Source organism: Aphis gossypii, chromosome 1 (assembly GCF_020184175.1).
Source record: "Aphis gossypii isolate Hap1 chromosome 1, ASM2018417v2, whole genome shotgun sequence".
NCBI lineage: Eukaryota > Metazoa > Arthropoda > Insecta > Hemiptera > Aphididae > Aphis > Aphis gossypii.
Genome location: NC_065530.1, coordinates 19,094,855 through 19,117,143, shown reverse-complemented (window position 1 = coordinate 19,117,143; position 22,289 = coordinate 19,094,855). Strand labels below are relative to the sequence as shown.

Sequence of the window (22,289 nt, the reverse complement as noted above, 5' to 3'; positions counted from 1 at the left end):
GTTGCCATTTTCAATATTATGCTATGGCCCCCAGCATAGTAAATAATCAGTAAACTTTGAAACATGAAAAACTTTTAGCAATAAAGGGTAGGTACGTAAAATTGGTTAAACAAATTACAAGGTTAATATAGTTACATTACAAACTACAAAGGTTGTTAGGTATATAATTATAAACATATAATAATATTTATGTTTTATAGATATAGAAGTAGTCAATAAAATACAGAATATTAATTGAAAAAATTAAATTAAAATTCGCTTTATTTGTTTTTTATTATTTATTTTATTTTATTTTTGTATTTGCACTTATTGCATACTTAGTTATATGCTAATTTTTGATGAATTTATTAAATACATTCTTAATTATGATTTATATTTCATATGATGGTAATTGGTAATTAATCATTATGTACCAGTTGTACATATTATTATACCTCTATAATATGATTAAAAACTTTTATTTGTATGTTTTCGCTACTATCTGTATTATACAGACATTTCTATTACTTATATAATTACCTATATAAAGTCTTAAAGTACTCGTATTTAATCGCAGACTAAATGCAGCAACTATGTTTATATATTTTATAGGTATTACACTATTATTATATCAATATTAAGTACTATTGCCTGTGTATGAATGGTAAGTTTGAAAAGTATAGTTATATTTCTATTTGGAGAATAAATAAATTTTATAATCTAAAAAATTAAACAATAATTTCAACTATAGATATAAAATATTGTTATTTTAATAAATTTAAACTTAATATAATTTGTAAGTATAAATTCTTTTAAAAATAATGTTATTAAATATGAAAATAAGTGTATATTGTAAGTTGTTACTGCAGAATACTTACCTATTTAGTATATTATATATTTATAATGTATACAACTGTTTTAAATGCATTATTTAATTGAAACAACTGAATCCAAAATATTATATAAATATATCTCTATATAGCCAATAGCATTAAGAGCTCGTATCTCTATAGCTAAAATCATTAGTAGCTCGATTTAGGTTAATCGTTAATATGTTAAAATGATCGTCATAACTCATAATCTTACACAATATAATATAATCAATCGAATTTAATATTTCATTGGACTTGCAATATTATACGTTGCATTATAATAACAACGATACAAAAATGTACCTATACATAAAACGTAATGGTTTTATCACATTAAACAATATATATATATAATTACTATACTAATGATACACACACACACACACACACACACCACACACACACACACACACACACACACACACACATAATACATATATAGATATATATCAAGGTAGGGAGCAAAATATTTAACAGGGTCTTGCTTGGTCTCACCTGCTATAGTAACATTATATAATTTAGAAGGGTAAACCGTTGGACCGCAGAGCCGATCACGTATAGTCGCACGGTACGACCCCTAAAAACTTTAACCCCGCGCTCGCTATTCCTCACCACCACAACCGCTTACTCCGCTAAAACCTCCCCTGTACCCCGTTAACCACTGTGCGCCGTCTAGATGTGACGTCACCACAGTCGGCGAGGGTGTCGCGCGACGGGGCGGCGCGGCGTGGCGCCACGCGATCGACCGGCCGGCCGGAACGATGCGGACCCTCACCCCTGTATATTATAGACATGGCGGCGAACCGGAGAACCTTCGAGTCTCGTCCCTGCCGCCACCGCCGCCGCGCGCACTTCGAACATTATTATCACGGTCAAATATGCGACAGTCGGCGCTCCACGTTGGACGCATGTACGCGCGTGTACGATACGGAAAGTGCAACGCGGTGCAATCTTAATCGTTTTAGTGTCAAGTCTCTCGGCGACACCGTTTTATGGCATCCGTCTAGCAGAAATAATAACAATTTCATCGTATCGACCGAGACCACGAATGCAGAGCAGTGCACGCTTTAGACCGTAGTGCGTATAATAACTACTACACGAGAACGTTTATTATACCTACCGATTAACGACGCGGTTGCGATGTTGTATATTTTAGTGCCGGTTCCGACTTGTAGTAGTGGTGGCGATGGTGACTGGTGGTGGTGCAGGTGGTAGTGACAACGGTGGTGGAAAGGTGAGAAACCCGATACCGAGAAGATCTTTTATATTGGGAGGTACCTGTTTGGAATTGTAAAAAGACGACGTCACGACACGCACTGGAGAGGATAGTGCATGGGTGGGGAGGTGTTGTATTCCTGCGGTGTACCTATACCTATAATACAGATACAGTGACCGTGCGGAGTGAAGATTAGTCATCAAGGTCTTTGTGTGCGCGGGTTGGCTACGCACGTCGGCAATACCGGTTTCTGCGCTCGCAAGGTGGCCTAGTGTGTTTGTGTGTGTTCGTATAAACATTATGTGAACGTGTTCACGTATTACTATAATAATATCATTGGTGTATACACGACAAGTAGAAATTCGCGTACACTTGCTACTGAGATTGCAGAAGAAGGTGCGCATATAGGTATACTTACATACATATATGCGCTGTCCATTTAGTTGTATTATAGTTCTTAGTTAGTGCGTACGGTCGACTCCCGCGTGTTTTAACCCAGTAAATCATCGCCGTCCCGTTTTCTAAGTAATATATTATATGTTTAACTTCGGGAGTGTTTCGTGCTTGGTGCGCTCGTCGACAAGTGGAGTAGCATAGTATAATATAATATACGTAGCAGTGCGGGTGACAGCGATGGATACCGTGCGGGCCGGAAGTGCCCCGAATTTAACCGCTTACATTGAAATGGACCGGTTCAATGGGATATCAAAAGCCGGTGAAAAACTTACTCAAAGGTATGTTTTCACCATCATTTAGTTAGGTACCTATGTATAATTAAGTTATTCAGTTATTGTGGGTTTATGACCTATACTTGGCCATTATGGTTTTGGTTACCTACGTTATTCTAATAATGAAGCATTTGGCTATAAGTATGTGCCTGAGAATAGTATTTAATATCACAAACATAATATATTATCCTGCAGGAGTCTAAAAGTATTATTCATTTTTAAAAAAATGTCAAGTGAAAAATTATATTTTAAAATTTAAAAATATAAAAGTAATTATAAACTTAAAGTTAGATACATAAATATGATTGTTTTATTTAATTATATAAGCTTATTAATATTGACTGTACGTATTTATATTTTACCTATGGTACTACGCCTGTATATTATTATTCGATTCAATTATCTACTGCTTAAACAAAAAATGATTTCAGAAAAATATTAAAAACTAGAAAGATGTTATTATATAAAAAAATATATAATTTAAATCTGTTATTTTATGTGATTCCTAGAAATATGTAAACTAAAATATTTTAATTCCACTTAGGTATATATAAACCTACATATTATTTTTTTTACTTAATTCTATAATTTAAAGCTAGTATGTAATATTAAATTGTTCTATGAACCGCATATTGTGCATATTACATGCAGTGTCGTATAAACTATGAGAGAGAAGGGTAAACCACTTCTACTTAACTTTCCTTTTTTTTGTATTGCTTAAATTCATATTTTATAAGTTCTAAGATAATATTGATGAATGTATTAGTTTCATAATAATGTATTTTTGTCTATTATCAATTTTTAATGAGAATACTTTAAAGTTTCAAGTATCCCCGTGGATTATGGTCCTATATATACTATACCAAGTGGAAATACTTCGGAGGAGAGGGTTAGATGTTCATCCTTTGGATTTATCTATGGATGCACTAACATTTGTTTTTTGGTCCTGTTAAAAACCTCTGATATATATTATATTCTATCATAATATATTAATAAAAGATGTAATGAAAGGATATAGGCTTTAGTGGTTATATATTGCCCATAATTTATAAATTATATTTGTTTGAAATCCCCACTTGATGCAACTTACTATACCTTACTAGATTGACAAAAACCATAAAATATTTCTTTTAAAAAATCGATAATGTTATGATTCAAATAATAATTTTTATTTGCTTATTGAGGTATGTAATATTACCCGATAATTTATTGAGTATTTTAAAAACATGACAATTTCCGATCTACACAAAATCATTTAGATTTTGAACAGAGCGATGTATTGATTTTATAATAATATGTATGCGTATATATACATCATAAATAGTTGCTAAATACTGAAATGTAAAATTTCTTTGATCTTCATTTTTGATAGTGGCTTCTGAATTTCTAATGCCAAATTTGATTTTAGTTTTAACTTCAGAGAGGGAAAAATTCCTAGTACTTTTTAATATAACCAGAAATAACAAAAACAAAAAATGAATTAAAAAATAGAATTTATAGGCAAAACCAATATTTAACATTGTTTTTGTTATAATTCAAAAACAAGATAACTGTATCTACCTTTAGGAACTTGACATTTTCACCAAATTTTATATTATTATTTTAAAAACATGATAAAATATTATAGATCCTTTGAGCTATTTATAGTCATTTAAAATTTATAATTTTTATTTGTTTTTTTTTTTTATAAGTGCTGATAAAACAGTTATGGATGAGTATAAATGCTTGGACATTTAATATGAGGTTCTTAGTACAAAGTTTCGATAATTTATCGTTACAATATATTTTTATAAGCGATGAAAACTAGAATTGCGACAAAATTCGTCAAAATCTCAAAAGTGTACAAATTGTTTAATATTAAAAAATTTTTAAATTGCTATTTTTAGAGTGGTTAAGGTTTGACAATGAATTACTTTTGAGGAATATTTTATTAATCTCATAACTCGTTCTTACTGGAACTAAAAAATATAAAAAAATATATGAAATTTCATATTTAAAAGATGAATAACTACAATGTTCAATGTTCATTATTTATTGTTATAATTTAAAAACATTATATTGGTGAGACTTAACTTTTACATTTACTATAAATTTTACTTTACACAATGACATTTTCAAAACATGTAGATTAATTTTGAGATATTATCTGTTTGTACTATGAATCATACTATAAAACTGTTTTACGGTTTGATCACTTATAAGGTGGTATTGGTACAAAACTTAAAAACAATAATATGATATGACATAAATATTAAATGTATACGTATATTACTATGATAATTGGAATGTTTTCGGCAAAGATAAAATGAATTTACCGTATTAATGCTGAACATATAATAAATGAATTTAATATAATTATATCATGAAATATGATTAGTGATATGAACTGACGACAGACTGTCTCCGCTCAAAATCATTTTTTGTATAGTTATAATGATATATAATTAAATCATGTTTAACACATCCATTACAGTAACCTATTCCAGGCTGTTCGGCACCTAATGTACAACAGAAATGTACTTACACTTATATTACCTACCTTATTAAATTTGAAATTATAATGAAAAATTGTATCTGAAATTTATATCTGTTATAAGGGCGGAGTAGCAGCTTTGAAATGGTTTGATGAACTTAAGATACGTTTGTGATTGTTTTTGTCAAGTTTTTGTGATTCTCTTATTGATTCGTTTAGTTATATATATTATACCTACTATAACATAACCTAGTTACCTAACTAAGTTAGTTTTTACATAGGTATATCTTAGTTGACTGTTAATTACCATATTTATTTTATTTGTTTAATTTTATCAATTGTATCTATACTTTTCTCATGTCGAATTGATGTCATATGCAAATAATAATCTGTTATAAATTCAATAATCTAAAGAAATATTAATAAAATATCTCAATAATAATAATAATAATTACATTAAAATTAAAATCAGTTGTTACTTAATGAGAACACAAAAAATTATATTCATCTTTTACACATTATAACCATGCAGTATAATCGTATATATTATTCTTTCATGTTTCTTATCATGTTATACGATTTTTAATACAAATCAAATCAAATATAATAAAATAATATATATTATATCTAAATGTAAATCTAATAACTATTTATTAGTTAATTGGTTATACTATTCGATTGATCAAATTTTAAAACTTAACTGAAGATATATATTATATACTGTATAGTGTATACTATAATCTTATGATAGATTTATACTCGTAATATTTATTAATATGTAACTTTGAACTTTAATTAATTACCAATATTTTAATAATAAACAATAATTTTTTATTACGTAACATAATATGATATTATAATCTGTGTCATAACTGTTATTCTTTATTGGTTTAATCATATCGCTTCTGATGTAAATATAAATAACGCAATAACTTTATTTATCATGATTTTATTGTATACAAATAGGTACAATACACATATCAATAAATAATAATAATAAAAAAATATATTATAATATTATAAATTGTACAATAGTATTAAAATAATTCCAAACGTGGTGTATTATCTATCAATGACAGCTCTCCACAAAATTTAAGGAAAATTAAAAAAAATGTGATGTTCAATGAACGTATTATACCTACCTATACGTAAGACGTAACCGGGTATTAAAATTTAAAATTGTAATTTATATGAAGATTGCTGTAGTTCAACGCTTAAGCCAGGTCCAGAACTTGGGCATTCTGTTTATACCTTCACTCAATATTAGCCCTCATATCGATTATTTGTCTTACAAAGCTTTTCGTGTCTTGGGATTTATTAAGCGATAATCAACTAACTTTGGTTCGCTTATTTTTCTACTGGCTTTCTATGATGTCTTAGTCTATTTTTGAATATGGGTCCGTTGTCTGGTCACCATTATATTATACTGTTGCTCACACTTGTCGGTTTGAACGTGTGCAAAATTATTTTATGAATTTTGCTGATTTTTTCTTCAATATCCCTCGACCATCACCCAAAACATGATTACAAGTCTATTCTTAGACCAACCTCTAGAACTCAATTCTCATACAGTTAACCACGATAAATTTGGTATTAATTTCATTCAAGGTCTGATGGATTCAGTTAATATTTTTAAAAATAACAATTTTAAAAATTTGTTTTACTTTAGTAAGTACCATAAACCACTGTAAGACTTATAATATTCTACTTTATGTACTTATACATTTTACAATATTTATACACTAATATACATTATCAAGCAATAAAATAGAATTTAATACATTTTCCATAAACAATTTCTCGTTGTTATTTATTCATTGGGTAGCTGAATGTACTAATTAATTACCAATAACATAAATGCACATTATGATTTATAATCAATGTACCTATAAGTATTTCTTTGAAAATATAAATAAATACCAACTGTTTTAATTGCTTCTATATGCCTACTATTTAATAATAGTTCATGCAGAGCTAGCACTACAGTCATACTTATAATATCAGCTGATAGTTATTTATTTGTAATCAGAAATCACCATATTATTATAATTATTATAATTTTATAACAAATATATATTATAGTATAAGTATATATACTGTATTACAGTATACATGTTTAGAATTAACAGATACCTAAACCCACGTAAATCATTTTTTTTTTACTATATAGCTTTTATAATTAATTAGTATGATTATTTTCAAGTATTTGAACTATATATATATTATATATATATATATGTATATATATTTAAATATTTTTGCAATAATAGTGAATACTTTTATCGATAGTATATAGAATAATGATTTAAAAAAAACCTTTATTAAAAAAAAAAACAATACATTTTCGTGCAACAACCAATAATAATATTTGTTTAATTGCCACGTGTCACAGCTATGTGTGTATAATAATAATAATATTATTATATATATAGGTATAGCTGTTTAGTAGTAGTAGTCTTTGTTTTTATTCTACACCGTGAGTAAAGTCAGTAAAGGTTACTGCACGGCGCACGTCCGAGCACGCCACGCGGAAGGTACTCCTGCTGTAACATAGCAGTGAAAAGACTGCAGAGCCGGTCAAAAATCAAGTTGAATAAAATAGGTACTTAATAAGTTAAAAAATTATAACAACGAATAAAATCGATATATTATTACTGCAACACCAATAATACGTGTCCGTGTGTATGTATAAGCTATGTATCTTATAGTGATTATGGTACCTACTATTATGGACTTCCGTCGAACCATGTGTGTAGAAAGTGTCTCGCACATGTCACCGCCAATCTTCATATCTGATATATCCATATTATAATAAAATTAATTATATTATATAAATAAATGAATAATAAAGCTATATGGTATAGATGAATAGATGATACGTCCGAATATATTGGTAGGTACAAATGTAAAATGGTTTAAGGTATTGGTGTATATAATAATAAGTTCTGTGTGTACGTACGTATATATAAGACAGTTATAACTATATATAATTTGTATTTATGAAAAAGACGGTTGTATGTATTTCGCGTACCTGTATACACCGCTTCTAATTGCATTACATATAGGAACGCGTCTGTTATGATCACGTGTTCCATTGTCGTCATTTGTTTGCCTTTGAGAATTGTCTCGTTCGCTATATACAATGTTATACACATATATACTCACATACAAATGTATAAAATATTTAATATATATGTATATTGTACATTTTTTGTGTAACATCATACATATATATATTTGCATATTTATTAACACGCGCGTAAAGTGTACAATGTGACGTCACCGCAAGTTTTACGACGATAATTGTCTACCGTTTATATTATGGCAGTTATAACGTCGTGGCGTTTGAGCGTTAACCCTCTACAGTGCTTACCGAATGCCTGTAGTTTTTCAATTTTTTTATTGTTATTATTAATAAGTTTTCATGATTTATGTCGACTAAACTTAGGTATATATAAATTTAATAACTGCAGTATTATAGTTCGCGTTTGTCCAATGCACACACGCCGTGCGGTTCATATAGCGAGTTCTTTCGTCAGGATATTCGAAAGACGTTCCACTCGCCATCATTATGCTCATCAAAAAATTGTTTCTACGCAGACGGGCCAAGCAACAACCACAGCAGCCGGATGTTTCGCAGGACGTCAACAGCGACAACCTCACGGTTAGCGAATCGTCCAATAGTGAATATTTTACCAAAAGGCGAGTTACCTTTACGCGCAATGTTATGTGTGTTATGTGTGTGTATAAAATTATGTATATGTGTATGTATCCTTACTAAAATACCCTAAGATGACTTAACGCATTTATTTAAAAAATATCAATGCATTTTATTGATTTTTGAATTTTTCAATCTTTATTGACATGCATTTTTTAATGAAATATTTTAAATGTTATTCGAGTCGTATACTTACATTTTGCAAAAAAATAGTTTTTGAATATTTTATTAAATATGGATATTAATAACTTCCTACAATTATACATACTATTCAGGTATTTATAGTTGTTTACTATTCAGAATTATTTTTTAATTAGAAATGATGTATGAATTCTAAGGGGGATTATTTTTATTACTATATAACGTTCATATTAAATATTAACACGCACTGTTGGATTGCAAAATATTCAATCATCGATGTAATCACTTAGGTCTTGACTCTTAGAATGTACCAGGTGCAAATATTTTGAGTTATGTCTTATATTAGTTATGTTAGTTATGAGAAATTTTAATTTCAGTCTGTAGATATTCTGAAAAGTTATACATTATAAATTTATAAAGGTGTCTTGGCGTGTTTTTCTTGCGTTTTTTGAGACTTATAGTAGATAAGTAAGTAAAATAAGAATAAAAATTATTTGTTATTTAAAGAAAGAAATTATTTATGTTTTATCTCATACATTTCTATAAATTATTAATTAACAGATATTTTATTAAATTATGCACTCAATAGTGAAAGAAGTTAAATAAATAAATAAAAATCAGTATTAATAGTTTATAATTTTTTTATCATTTATTATTTAAATTCATTAATTTAATATTTTTATACTTACCAGTTTTGTAGCTATAATAGAACTTAAAACAGTTAATTGATTCCAAACAATAATAATATGTTTTCTTATTTTTATCATATAGAAAACAACTTAAAATAAAAGTAAACAAGTCTTCTGTAAAATGTAATTTACAACATAAAGTGTACATACTACATTATATAGGTAGTCAAAAAATATATAGTATATATACTATATTATAGTAGTACAAAATTAAAAACAACCACTGCATACCACAACCAGCTGATGGCTGATACAAACAAATAGATAACCTATTAGCTATTACCTATCATAAATATTATAGCCTTGCTAGTAAAAAAATTTCTTTGTAGGTAGATGCCATTTGACCTTTTTTTATTAGAATTAATTATTTGCTGTCAATGTTAAATCAGCATTAAGTAAATATGACAATATTAAAAACTAAAATAGCTACTTATATTGGAAACATTGCCCTTAACGAACCTCACAGCACTTTATTTTTTTATTTTTTTTCAGAATAAATTAGTTTTAGTGAATATGTTCTATTTCTGTGTATAATTAACATGTATTGAAAACTTGTGAATAACCATATGACATTTTTATTTAGATAGTTATTAATACATATACTATATACCTATACCGGCTATTTATACATTGTGCAATTGTACATTTTAGTTTATACTAGAATTTACACATTATAATGTTGTGCTTGAAGGTATTCTTCAATGGTATGACTTTATTTTCTCTATATTCCATAATAATTTTATAGTATCCTTATTTAAAATTGTCTACTATTGAAGTTTTTAAATTATCTTTCACTATTCCAGTATGCCCAATTTAACACAATGGTAATTTTCATTGTTTCCCTTAATCCTTTATAATAAATTTTATTTCCTCCACATAATTTGTCCCAACCAGGCCCATATACAGAGAAAATTAAAGCAAATTCTCAAAAAAAAAAAAAAAATGTATAAAAACATATTTATTTATATTATATTTTAAAACTTTAAATTTGTAAATGATATTCCCATATTATTGTTTATGATCGATGTACCTATCACTGAAATTTTTTTCTGTATACGTGCCTGATCTTTTGGGTTTTGATAGCTTATTATAAAATGATGTAGGTATGAGGTATTAAGGCCATCATTAATGATATTAAATCTAAAAAATAAATATAAATATATAAAAATCTAAAAAAATGTATTTCATATTTGAATTAAAATTGATTGTATTTTTTATATTTTATTTGTATTTATCTTATATTTACAACATTATCTCACAACAATTAACATCTAAAACAGCGGTTTTAAATTTATGATCTGTAAAAGTGGTTTAATAAGAAATCAATGATTTGATAGAAGAAATAGTATTGACATTTGGCAATAACGTGATAAAAACGAGAATTTAAGTGAAGTATATTTTTAGAAGGGTGATAATTGAAAAAAAATAAACGAAAAAATAGTGGTGGTTGTACAATAGTAAAGTGAAAAGAAAATAAGTTCAAAATTACTAATAGCTTCCTTGTAATGAAAAAATCAAAAAGGATAATTGGGTAGAAGATTATGTCTAAAACGAAGACGAGAGTAAGAATGTTTACTGTATTAACCAATACAGTGATTACAAAAAGTATACGTTTACAGTAAAATAATCATAGGTATTTGTATTTACATATTTATAGACTAGTATGGAGGACGGAGGTATATTGACACAGACTATACCTATATTTATGAATCGTTCATACAATTTTTTTGTAGTATTTTAATGAACTAAGTTTACATACGAAATACCTTCTATACACATTACAGTATTATCTAGGTATATGTATAATTAAATTAAGCGATCTCTAAAAAAAACTCAAAATATTTCCTTAAATTTTAGATTTAATAAATCTAGTAGGTATTATTTGGTACAACATTAAATTAATATAATATATACAATAATACTATATGTCTATAAATATCAAACTTTTTTTTTTAATTTTAAATAATAGTCAATCCATTCCCAATCAAGTCATTAAAAAACTATTGGTTAACCAAATAATTCTATTACAATATGATACGAACTTTCGTGGTATATAATAAAAATTGCCTAATAATTTATTACAATAGTTAAATCATATAATGCCCAAATTAATAATTACACTAACCTACACAATCACACGCAAGCATTATAGAAATTAATGTTTATATATTTTTAAATAAATTTATAGTAAATGTATATAGCGATAATTTAATAACTACAGCAATCATCATATAATATAAGAATTATATCTTAATTGAAAATTGATTAATAATTATTTTATATTTAAGTTTAAAATTATAATCTATAAAAGCATATTCTAACTGTCAAAGTATAGAAAGATATTACTCTAATTATAAATTATAATAAAGAGGATAATTTAACAATCGGCCTTAACCCGTATTTAGTATCTCAAGGTGTCACTTTTTTTTCCAAAACTTAAAGTTCTAACCCCTGTCAACAACAATACATTCGTCTTGTATAAAAAGTAATGTGTTAAATCTTAAATGCCCAATATCAGTATATTTAAGTACTACTGTACCAGAAGTATAGCGTGTAACTGATCAATGATATTTTCAAGTATTTCAAATATTGCCATTTACAAAGATTGTATCTTTTTAAATTTGAATTAATGACCAAATCAAAGTTAAAAATCCACAACCATGACTATAACGATTGAAGGGAGACATTATTTTTAAACTTAATAATAAGATCTTTATAATTTTCACTTATCTATGACATTGATAGTTAACTTCCGATTTTTCTTTTTTTTTAAATACATTACTAACTGTATAGGTACTTTGTAGGTATCTATAGTACGGTATACTTATTATCCAATGTAGGTAATTTGACAGTTTTTTTACTCATTAATACCAATCCCAAATATTATAATATATTATAGATACCTATATTATAATAATTATAATATACAACAATTTATAGGTATACTTGTATTTTTATACATTGCACACTCAATAATTTTACTTTATCATTACTATAATGTGTATTGAACCGTATTTATGAATTTTTTATCATACATATATTAAAATATTTCGACTTTGTTATTTCTTGTGAAATTTGTAATCAAACGCAGAAATTATCTATTATTAGTTTGTTCATAAGTCAGTTAATATTAGAGGCCCCTGAGATTGAAATTCCCAACCATCTAGATAGTTGTGCTATTGCGTAATATTCACTCTTGAACCAAATAAAATGTATTATCCTATCAACAATCGAGTTATGCAACGGATGCGAATGAGTACGTTTTTTTTTTGTCAAAAAGTAATATTCTTGTCATTCACGTGTGAGGGTGGACGTGATTATATACCGTACACGAATATCGTATGTACCTACTATGTAGTCAGTCTTATTATTTTAAATATCTACTGGTTATATTTTTCTTTAGATGAGCCATAAAAAATAAAAATACGTAAGAAAAATTTACTAGTGTCGACAGCGGTCATTGAGATTTATTAGGGAGGTTACTACGTTTTACTAGGTTAGAGAAAAGTTATGGCCCACATTAGTTTATTCCCCCTTATAAGTTCTTTTCTGAAATAATCTGTTATTTATACGGTTTTACAGATTACAACAGTTATTAGAATTTATTGTACTTAATATTTAACTGGCAAACACCTTTTAGATATATGCAATAAATTACATACAGCAGATTAATATATTAATGTATAAGTAACATATTGCATAACTATTAAATAATACATTTTGGAATAAATAAACTTTATCAGATACTCTGCAGTTTTTGAAAATTTACGATTGCCAGTTTGTAAATTTTACTAACGCAAAATTTTGTTATCAGGGATTAAAGTTGGGTGAATTTAAACCTAGTAAACGGTAACATGACGGCTTTAATTTTACCAGTTAAAGTGCCTATTAGTTGTTTCTCCCTATAAATAATAGGCTTGCGAAATTCAGTCACAAATTTGTTCTCACCGTGTGTAAGTTGGTATTTTAAATGTTATACCCACCCGTCCCACCCCATAATTGAACCAGATTTTCCAGATTTGATTATCTGTAACTTCGACTCCTATTATTTATCTATTTATTAATTATGTTGTATAGATTCTTAAACGCTTAAATATGCGTTAGTTTTTAACATTAAGTATAACTGTATGATAAGTAAACAACGAAAATCCAAAAATATTTAATAATAGAATTATAGGTACTTAACGCTCCTCCACCTCAACTTTCCAAGGGAACGATATTGATTTATATAGATTACTGATAGTACCCGATACTCATTTTCGTTTTGTACATATATTAGTCGAACATATTATTATTCATATTTTTTATTGTTTCCGATAAACCGGCCGCCGACAAAGTGTGTTTGATCATAAGTACCAGCATGGCAGCATAGTCGGTAATAACTTATAAAGGTCCATAGGTTATAGGCGTTATAGCATTATAATACGGCATAGCTCGTACATGGATACCTAAGCCCAATGTGCGGCATAAACGATGTAACTATATGACTATATTTGAGGTCATTGGACCTAACGATGCCACGATGGTGCGTATTTATTAGTTTATTACCAAGCCACGTTCGGAAAACAGACTTGTTGGATTTTCACAGAATCTCGGATGAAGTCTAATAACCCACGACCAATTAATAAATAAATCACGGGCCGCGGTATTTATATTATTATACCTCTTATCAGCTATAACTCTTTAAGGTCGTTCGAGTCGGCCGCGCGCGCTTTTTAGTTCCCACTCGGTGGTCCCCACTCTCGACGACAACGGTCACGTCATCATCTATAACGACGACTAACAATTAATATTATTATTGTCTGTCGAGTGTCGGGTACCCGAGTCAGTCACTCAGTCTGCACTCGGCAGTCGTTGCCGTCTCCAAATGTCCCGATTTCCGAGTTTTTGTAAACGTTGAACAGTTAACACGTGCGTGCGCTCGTTTCGTGGTGTATTTTCTCTCGTAAGCCCGTAGGTATTTCGGATATCCATAATCCACGCGGTGGGAACGCAACATCGTACGACGTGTTTCGATTCTTTGCACTAATATCTGTTGCTACCTCGGTCCTCGACTACAAAATCAATTACAGATAATAATATTATGTGCCTACGAAATAACTATTAGTGTTTTAGTGGAGACCCCTATAATAGGTATTCCCCACGGCATCCGGCTCAAACTTTCAACACCTTTTCTCAGTTTTCTGCCTTCCTGTCTAGGACTGCGTAGGTGACATAGTTATTAACGTTTTCGTAAAATATTGTACATCGAGCCACATTCATTCGGTCGTTCGGGGTATTGTGTGCCCATTTGATAATCGGTGATCAGAGAGATCGAGTGACGGGAAAAGCTTTGAAACTTGGACACGCTCGTGGACCAGAACCGACGATGAGATACAGTTTAAGTGATATGTTCGTTAAGACCATGCCAAGTTTAAAGCTCAGTAACAAGAAGTGAGTATATACAAGTTTCGGGAATCCATACAACCTGTTTCTAGTATAATTGAACATTTCAAGATAAGTTACTGTGGTTCCTATATTATATTAATATAGGTACCTATATAATATACATGTATACGTTAATCTATAACCAAGGCCCATAGATCATGGTTGCGACATACGATGTAAATAATTGTTATTTTAGTTATCACGTTAATCGACATGATTGTCAAAAAGTTATCACTCATAATATTTGTATACCTATTGTAAATTAAATGCCTTGAAATACCTAGCGGAACGGTAAACGGCCTTTTTTTCCACTACTGAGACCACGACTTTTAATTTGCAGTTGTGCGTGCATTTGCCACACTTTGAGATAATAAAAACATATTATTTAAACTTTAAAAATATAGTTTCTCGTACATGGATTGTGATGTAACGATTTCTAATTATAATTGCCAGTGCTCGCAATGGAGAATAATAACTATAATTATTTTAATTTGACAGTCAAATTATTTTTAATAATGATACATGTGGATGTCATTTAACTTTTATTTAAATTATATTATTACAATTTTTGTTTTTATGTTCATATTACAATAATATATTAAAACGATTTATTCCTTTCTTCAATATTAAGAATCAATACTATAATGTTTTTATTGATTTCAATAACTCATTATGCCATTATGATGATGACTTAAATTAAAATAATATATATATATATATATATGTATATTATATTTTTTAAATTAATGTTATGATTATGATTTATGAATTGTTATTTATTCTCAATGTATTATGTAGACTTCAGTGTTGATTGATAAATAATAATGCTTTCTTAATTATTATTTACATTTATTTTAATATTATAACTCAATGAATGATAATTTAAAAAAATTATAGTTCTTAAATCAAAATAAAATATTTAAAAACGTAGTTTACACAAATAAAATAGTAATTAATTATAATTTAGTATTTATAATTTATAGAATTATTTTACTGTAAAATATACTAGGTACTATAATTTTATAATTACTCAATCAACTTTAATTTTTTAGTTGCTCATCAAATTTTAGTATTTATTTATAAAAATTTTTATATTTTTTTTACAGTATGTTATGCATTCAAGAAGAACTCGGAAATCTAAAAGATAAAGAACCAGTTAAAGATAATGCGGTCGGGATCAATAAATTGGAATCTGATGTTTTAAAACCTAGCGGCTGGTTTGATGGATTGTTAGGATGCTTAAAACCAATGTTGGGAATCATGGGAAAAGGAAACAGTCACGATCTTAAATCTTATCAAGGTAATTACAAAATTTTAGTCATTGAAATTGAACGGCTGGCTTTAGAAAATATTATTTGAGCATTTGAATACTTACAAACAATTTATAATTTTAAATTGCTCATAACATGCTTTAAAATTGAAATACCAAAAAAGCCTATGCAGGGTCCAGGATAACATTCTTAGTTCATTCCTTAATTTGATAATAGAATAGTTTACACTATAATTAAAAATGAATAAGTAAAATGGATTCTTTTGTATGTTAAATAAGCTATGTTGTACCTGTACGTTTGTATGATGAAGACAACATTTATATATGTGGTGTCTTCTTAAGTACAAAACACTTAAAACTATATTAATTTGTCATATATTTTATTCCGTTTTAAAAAAGCTTAAATAATAAATACTCAATTTCACTGTATCACATACTATTATTAAGTACATATTTTTATGATATTTCATAATTTTGTTAAAATTAGAGAAATAAACAAACTTTTTGGCGTTTTGTAGATAACTGGGATATTCCATTTGAATCAATTAGTGATTTGCAATGGCTAGGTTCAGGAGCCCAAGGTGCTGTATTTAGTGGAAAATTAAAAAATGAAATTGTAGCTGTGAAGAAAGTGCGTGAACAAAAAGAAACAGACATTAGACATTTGAGAAAACTAAATCATCCCAACATAGTACAATTTAGGTGAGCTTATTAGTAACATAATTATGTACTAATAAAATGTAATTAGTATCTGATAATAATTAGTATTTTTGTTCTTATTTTAGGGGTGTATGCACTCAAGCTCCTTGTTACTGCATAGTTATGGAGTATTGTCCATATGGGCCACTTTACAATTTGCTTAGAGATGGTGAAGAAATACCACCCATACGATTAGTATCCTGGGCCAAACAAATTGCATCTGGTATGCATTATCTACATGTGAACAAAATAATTCATAGAGATCTTAAAAGTCCCAAGTATGTAGAAACTATTTTAATTTTGCCTAAAATTGTATTTTACAACTTGTTTTTTTGTATCAAAAGTGTCTTAATTGGTCGCCAAGAAATGGTAAAAATCAGTGATTTTGGTACAAGCCGAGAATGGAATGAGATAAGCACTAAAATGAGTTTTGCTGGCACCGTAGCCTGGATGGCCCCTGAAATCATTAGAAATGAACCCTGTTCAGAAAAAGTTGATATTTGGTAAATAATTTGAAAATACTGTTTGTTATTTTTTCATTAATTAATAATTATTTCATTTTTGTTACATGTATTATATTTTAGGTCATTTGGTGTGGTTTTATGGGAACTTATGACTTGTGAAACACCATATAAAGATGTAGACTCATCAGCTATCATATGGGGTGTAGGTAGTAATTCTTTACATTTACCAATACCTTCATCATGTCCAGATGGTTTTAGATTGTTAATTAAACAATGTTGGGCAGCTAAACCACGTAATAGACCATCTTTTAAGCACATAATGATGCATCTAGACATTGCCAGTTCTCAAGTTTTGGCAAGCTCACCAGACGAATACTTCAAAACACAGGTATAAACTTAAATTAATAATATTAATAAAAATATTATTTAAAAATTGAACTAGGTACTAGTAACATATTATAAAAAATAAAGAATAAAGTATAAAATATTATTTTTTAGGCCCAATGGAAGAAAGAAATACAAATACACATGTTACAAATGCAGACTAATGGAAGTCATATTCCCAAATTTGAAGAGGATCTTATTAAAAAAAGAAAAAATGAGTTAAAACATGCACAAGATATAAGGGAACATTATGAGAGAAAATTAGAACGTGCTAATAATCTTTACATGGAACTAAGTGCTGTTTTATTACAATTAGAACAACGAGAAAACGATTTAATTAGGTTAGTAATTTTAATTTTTAATTAATGATTTCTAATAATTTTTGTAAATAATAAATATTATTACTATGTTAGAAGAGAAAAACAAATATCTAATAAAGTGTACAAAAAACGACTTATAAGACCATTAGTAAAAGCTCAAGATAAATTGAACAAACAGAATAAATCTGATTCAACTACTACATCACCATCATCACCAGAAAGACTTTGTCAACAAATTGACCCAGTATGTGTAATAATATTTTATTGTTTACTAAATTAAAAGAAGTTTTCTTTTAATTTTCATTCATTGCAACTACTAATAATTTTTCGGTTATCATGATTTGCTTAGGTTAAGGTTATTAACACACATAACTACGAGTATAATTATTTTAGTCAATTCCTCTGCCCAACAATACATATTAATTAAGTGCCACGCACATACAAATGGAATATGACTGCCAACAAACCGATTCCTAACAGAAATGTCAACCTTTTTTTTTTTTTGGCAGGATTTAATGTTACATTTCTTAAAAAATTTATTTTTCAAAGTATAATTATGCTTTATGTGTAGACCTACACTTTTGTTTTTGATAAAATACCTTGTTCATAAAAGAATGTCATAGCATTTTTCTCATTTGTTGGAAAATCCCAAATTTGTATATATTTTTTGTAAATAAAATTGTATAAAAATGAATTTTCTCAATGCAGTCTTATTTTTGACACCCAATATACTTAAACATTTAGCATTTACTGTGCTAATGTAAATTGTGAAGATGTTACATTATATTTATTTGGAAATATATAAATAATAAGTAATAATGCATAAATGATTTAGTCATGATAACCAAAAAATAGGTGGTAGTCACAATAAGTTAAAAGTACCTATTTTATTTTATGTACTTTTTAATAGCAGTTACCCAAAGCTACACTTTATGCTCAAGTTAGTAGCAATTCAAATAAACCGGAATCAATTGCTGTTACACCAAAACAAAATCAACGGAAAACACGACCTAGGAAAGCTCAAATTATATGCTCAATTGTAAAAAATAAAAAGGTATAGTCATTAAATAGATACAATTTGCCTTATGCTTAAGTATATATTTCATTACAGTATAATACATCAAAAGAAACCAACTGGAAGAACTGTCACCAAATAAACAGCAATAAAGTTAATAGTGAAACACAGACTGAAACTATTGACTCAGGACTTCATCAAGATATGCTCAATGGTAACATGTCTGATTCTGCTCATTCACAGGTAAAAACTTAAAATATATTATATAGGATTTTATTAACTATATATTTTAAAATTATAAAGGGTGAAGATAGTTCATGTAGTAGTGGAGTAAGACTGAGTGATGATGAACATTTAGATAGACTGGGCAGACAAGTAAATGAAATACTTAACAATAACAGACCTTCCAACATGACCGATTTATCAGATTATTACCAGGATTCTGAATCTATTTCTAATAACTTCAATCTAAGGAGGAAAAGGTAAGATACCTATTTTATAATTACTAATTTGGTTTATATAAATGTATTAATTAATTTAATTTTAGTGCTGGTCGGCGACCAATTGGACCTGGTTTACGAGTACGTCGATACAGAATGACACAATATTGTCAAGAACCAAATGGAAATTCTTTTTCATTAAGTTCTTCAACAGAAGTAAGTGATTATTATATGTATACATAATTTAACTAATTAAAGTATTATGTTATTTTTATTTTATACAGAAACATGATTTTTTAGAAGCGGAAAGTTCAACATCAGACTCTGACATGAAAGACATTGATCTAGATAAGAGTTTTTATAATGTATCTAATCAGTTTCCAGTTTAATACCGTGTATAAAACTATAAAATTGTGCTATGTCAACAATTTTTGATATAATTATTTTATTATCATTTAATAATACCAGTCCAAACATTAATTTTTTTCGTAACAATGTTAAATTTAGTTTAAATACTACCACATCTAAAATTTCTCAGTTTTTTTATTTTAAAATGTTTTAACTAACTTGCATATCTTAATCTAACATTTTTGTTTTGTCATACAACTGTTTTATTATTACTATTATTAATTATTATTGTTACTTTTTTTTCTTTAAAAATGTAATGTATTTCTAATGAAATATTCAAATATTGATTTTTTTGAATATTTTGATATTTTTGAAGTGACAAAAAATATCTGTGATTATATAAAACAACAAGAAAGGGATCTTATATAACAGTTTGTGATATTGTTTGATTGTGTCTAAGTTTGCTAATTTTGATATGTGCATATTAATAACTTATAATTGTAACATATTTAATAGGCCAAAAGAAGGATGAAAAAATTATATTATGATATTGCATAGCTCGTTAAACAAGCAATTAAATTATTTGACATACTGTTAATATTTGTACTGATTATAGATAGTTGCTTAAAAAATGTATGAGCAATAATTATTGATCTCTTTTGCCATTTATAATATTGTGATGTAAATTAATTTGTAAGTATACATGTGTAATGTAGACTGACCTTATATTAAGGCAAATTATTGTTTAGAAAATTATTGTATAATTTTTATTTTTAGGCCTTGTCTCTTTATTTTATACGCTGTATAGAAAAGAGATATAGTTTATAAAAATACAAAATTTGTTTAAATAGAACCTTTGTTTTGTTTTATATAAATGTGTTTATATCAGAAAATTACACCTATAAATAATAATTACTGAACCTTAATAAAATATAAATACAATCTTCACTTTTCTTTAAGACAAAATGTATCATTCTTGTTGTAATTAACAATATTATGTGACAAACTTTTTAATTATATATTAATTAATAATTTACATATGTAGATAAAATCTTATACTGAAGTTTTACAGTTCAGTTTAAATAACTAGAAGAACAAAGAACCTTCACTTCATGAAAAAAATTTAGATTTTTTATGTGAGTTGAATGATTATTATTTACTGATAATTAGGTACTACACTTCCGATGTTATTTTTATTACTACATTTCTTTTTTATTGATTACAGTTCATAACTGGATCATATAAATTTATACAGCAAAAATTATAGACTGAAATTCGAGGTACCTATAGATAATAGATAAGTTTATCTGTAGAAATGGTGTTATTGTATAAAAAGTAAATAAAAAAGGTTTTCTCCTTCAATGAATTATAATTTATAAATATTAAATTTACTTGATAGCAAATGAAATACGGGGTAAACAAGATTTATATATAATAATAATATGTATGTTTGTATGGGCATAGCTAGGATTTCAATCAAATTAAAACAAGATTATAAAAATGCCAATAATAATTATATAATAAAAATTATTTTAATTCAATTTGTGGCACAGGGGTGGACATGTGCTCCCCTTCGCTATTCTCATGTATGTTTGTGTTTAAACATGACATTTTTATATCTTAAGACCCTTAAATTGTGTGGAAAATTATGTTTGAGAGAGGACAAACTTTCGATCATATTATATAACAATGTTGATACTATTGATAGTTTATGATTGCAGATGTGATGAACTGAACGAGAACTATACATCTAATATATGATCTTAGTCTCTAAGAGATAAACCATGGTTGGTGCTCCAATTATAGATTGATTTAGACTATTGAATTTACTATTAATTTCTTATTAAATTAGCTTATTTTTAAGGTTAAAACCAAACTAGTTTTTTCCTGTGAATATCTCGAGTAAACATACCTATTATATAATATTTAAAAACATGTTTTGTTTTTGTATTAATCTATTTTTTCATAACTTATTGTTTGAAGTTTTAATTTTTAAATCAATATTAAGTACCTATTTTATTATTCAGTATTCATTTTCTACGGTTTATTTATTTATTAGTTGTTTATTAGTGTAATTATTAATTTTAACTTATAAGATCAGTGGTG

At 27.6% G+C, this 22,289-nt stretch overlaps 2 protein-coding genes across 6 annotated transcripts in view; one reads left to right on the top strand and one right to left on the bottom strand.

The window, feature by feature from the left end:
- Window positions 1–22,289, bottom strand: part of LOC114124288 (PXMP2/4 family protein 3) — a 225,254-nt gene that overhangs the window by 7,393 nt on the left and 195,572 nt on the right. The window lies entirely within an intron of this gene.
- Window positions 1,727–21,036, top strand: LOC114124283 (mitogen-activated protein kinase kinase kinase 13-A). 5 transcript variants are annotated; one of them, XM_027987482.2, is made up of 13 exons: window positions 1,727–2,801; window positions 16,350–16,543; window positions 17,032–17,215; window positions 17,299–17,490; window positions 17,557–17,715; window positions 17,797–18,064; window positions 18,175–18,401; window positions 18,474–18,624; window positions 19,291–19,434; window positions 19,492–19,638; window positions 19,699–19,877; window positions 19,943–20,051; window positions 20,120–21,036. In XM_027987482.2, exons 1-13 carry the CDS (start codon window positions 2,701–2,703, stop codon window positions 20,222–20,224), a joined length of 2,160 nt encoding a protein of 719 aa, XP_027843283.1. In that variant the 5' UTR covers window positions 1,727–2,700; the 3' UTR covers window positions 20,225–21,036. The 5 variants fall into 5 exon arrangements, with proteins under 5 accessions (XP_027843283.1, XP_027843282.2, XP_027843285.2 ...); XM_027987481.2 differs by lacking the exon at window positions 1,727–2,801 and adding an exon at window positions 8,633–8,970 and having other exon boundaries at window positions 19,294–19,434; XM_027987484.2 differs by lacking the exon at window positions 1,727–2,801 and adding an exon at window positions 8,635–8,970 and having other exon boundaries at window positions 20,136–21,036.

What these genes read in the sequence shown, in the direction of transcription:
- LOC114124283 (XM_027987479.2), top strand. Translation starts at nt 8,840, where the DNA reads ATGCTCATCAAAAAATTGTTTCTACGCAGACGGGCCAAGCAACAACCA. An exon ending in CGATCTTAAATCTTATCAAG is followed by an intron (nt 16,544 to 17,031) that starts GTAATTACAAAA and finishes GGCGTTTTGTAG; the next exon opens with ATAACTGGGATATTCCATTT. An exon ending in ACGAATACTTCAAAACACAG is followed by an intron (nt 18,065 to 18,174) that starts GTATAAACTTAA and finishes ATTATTTTTTAG; the next exon opens with GCCCAATGGAAGAAAGAAAT.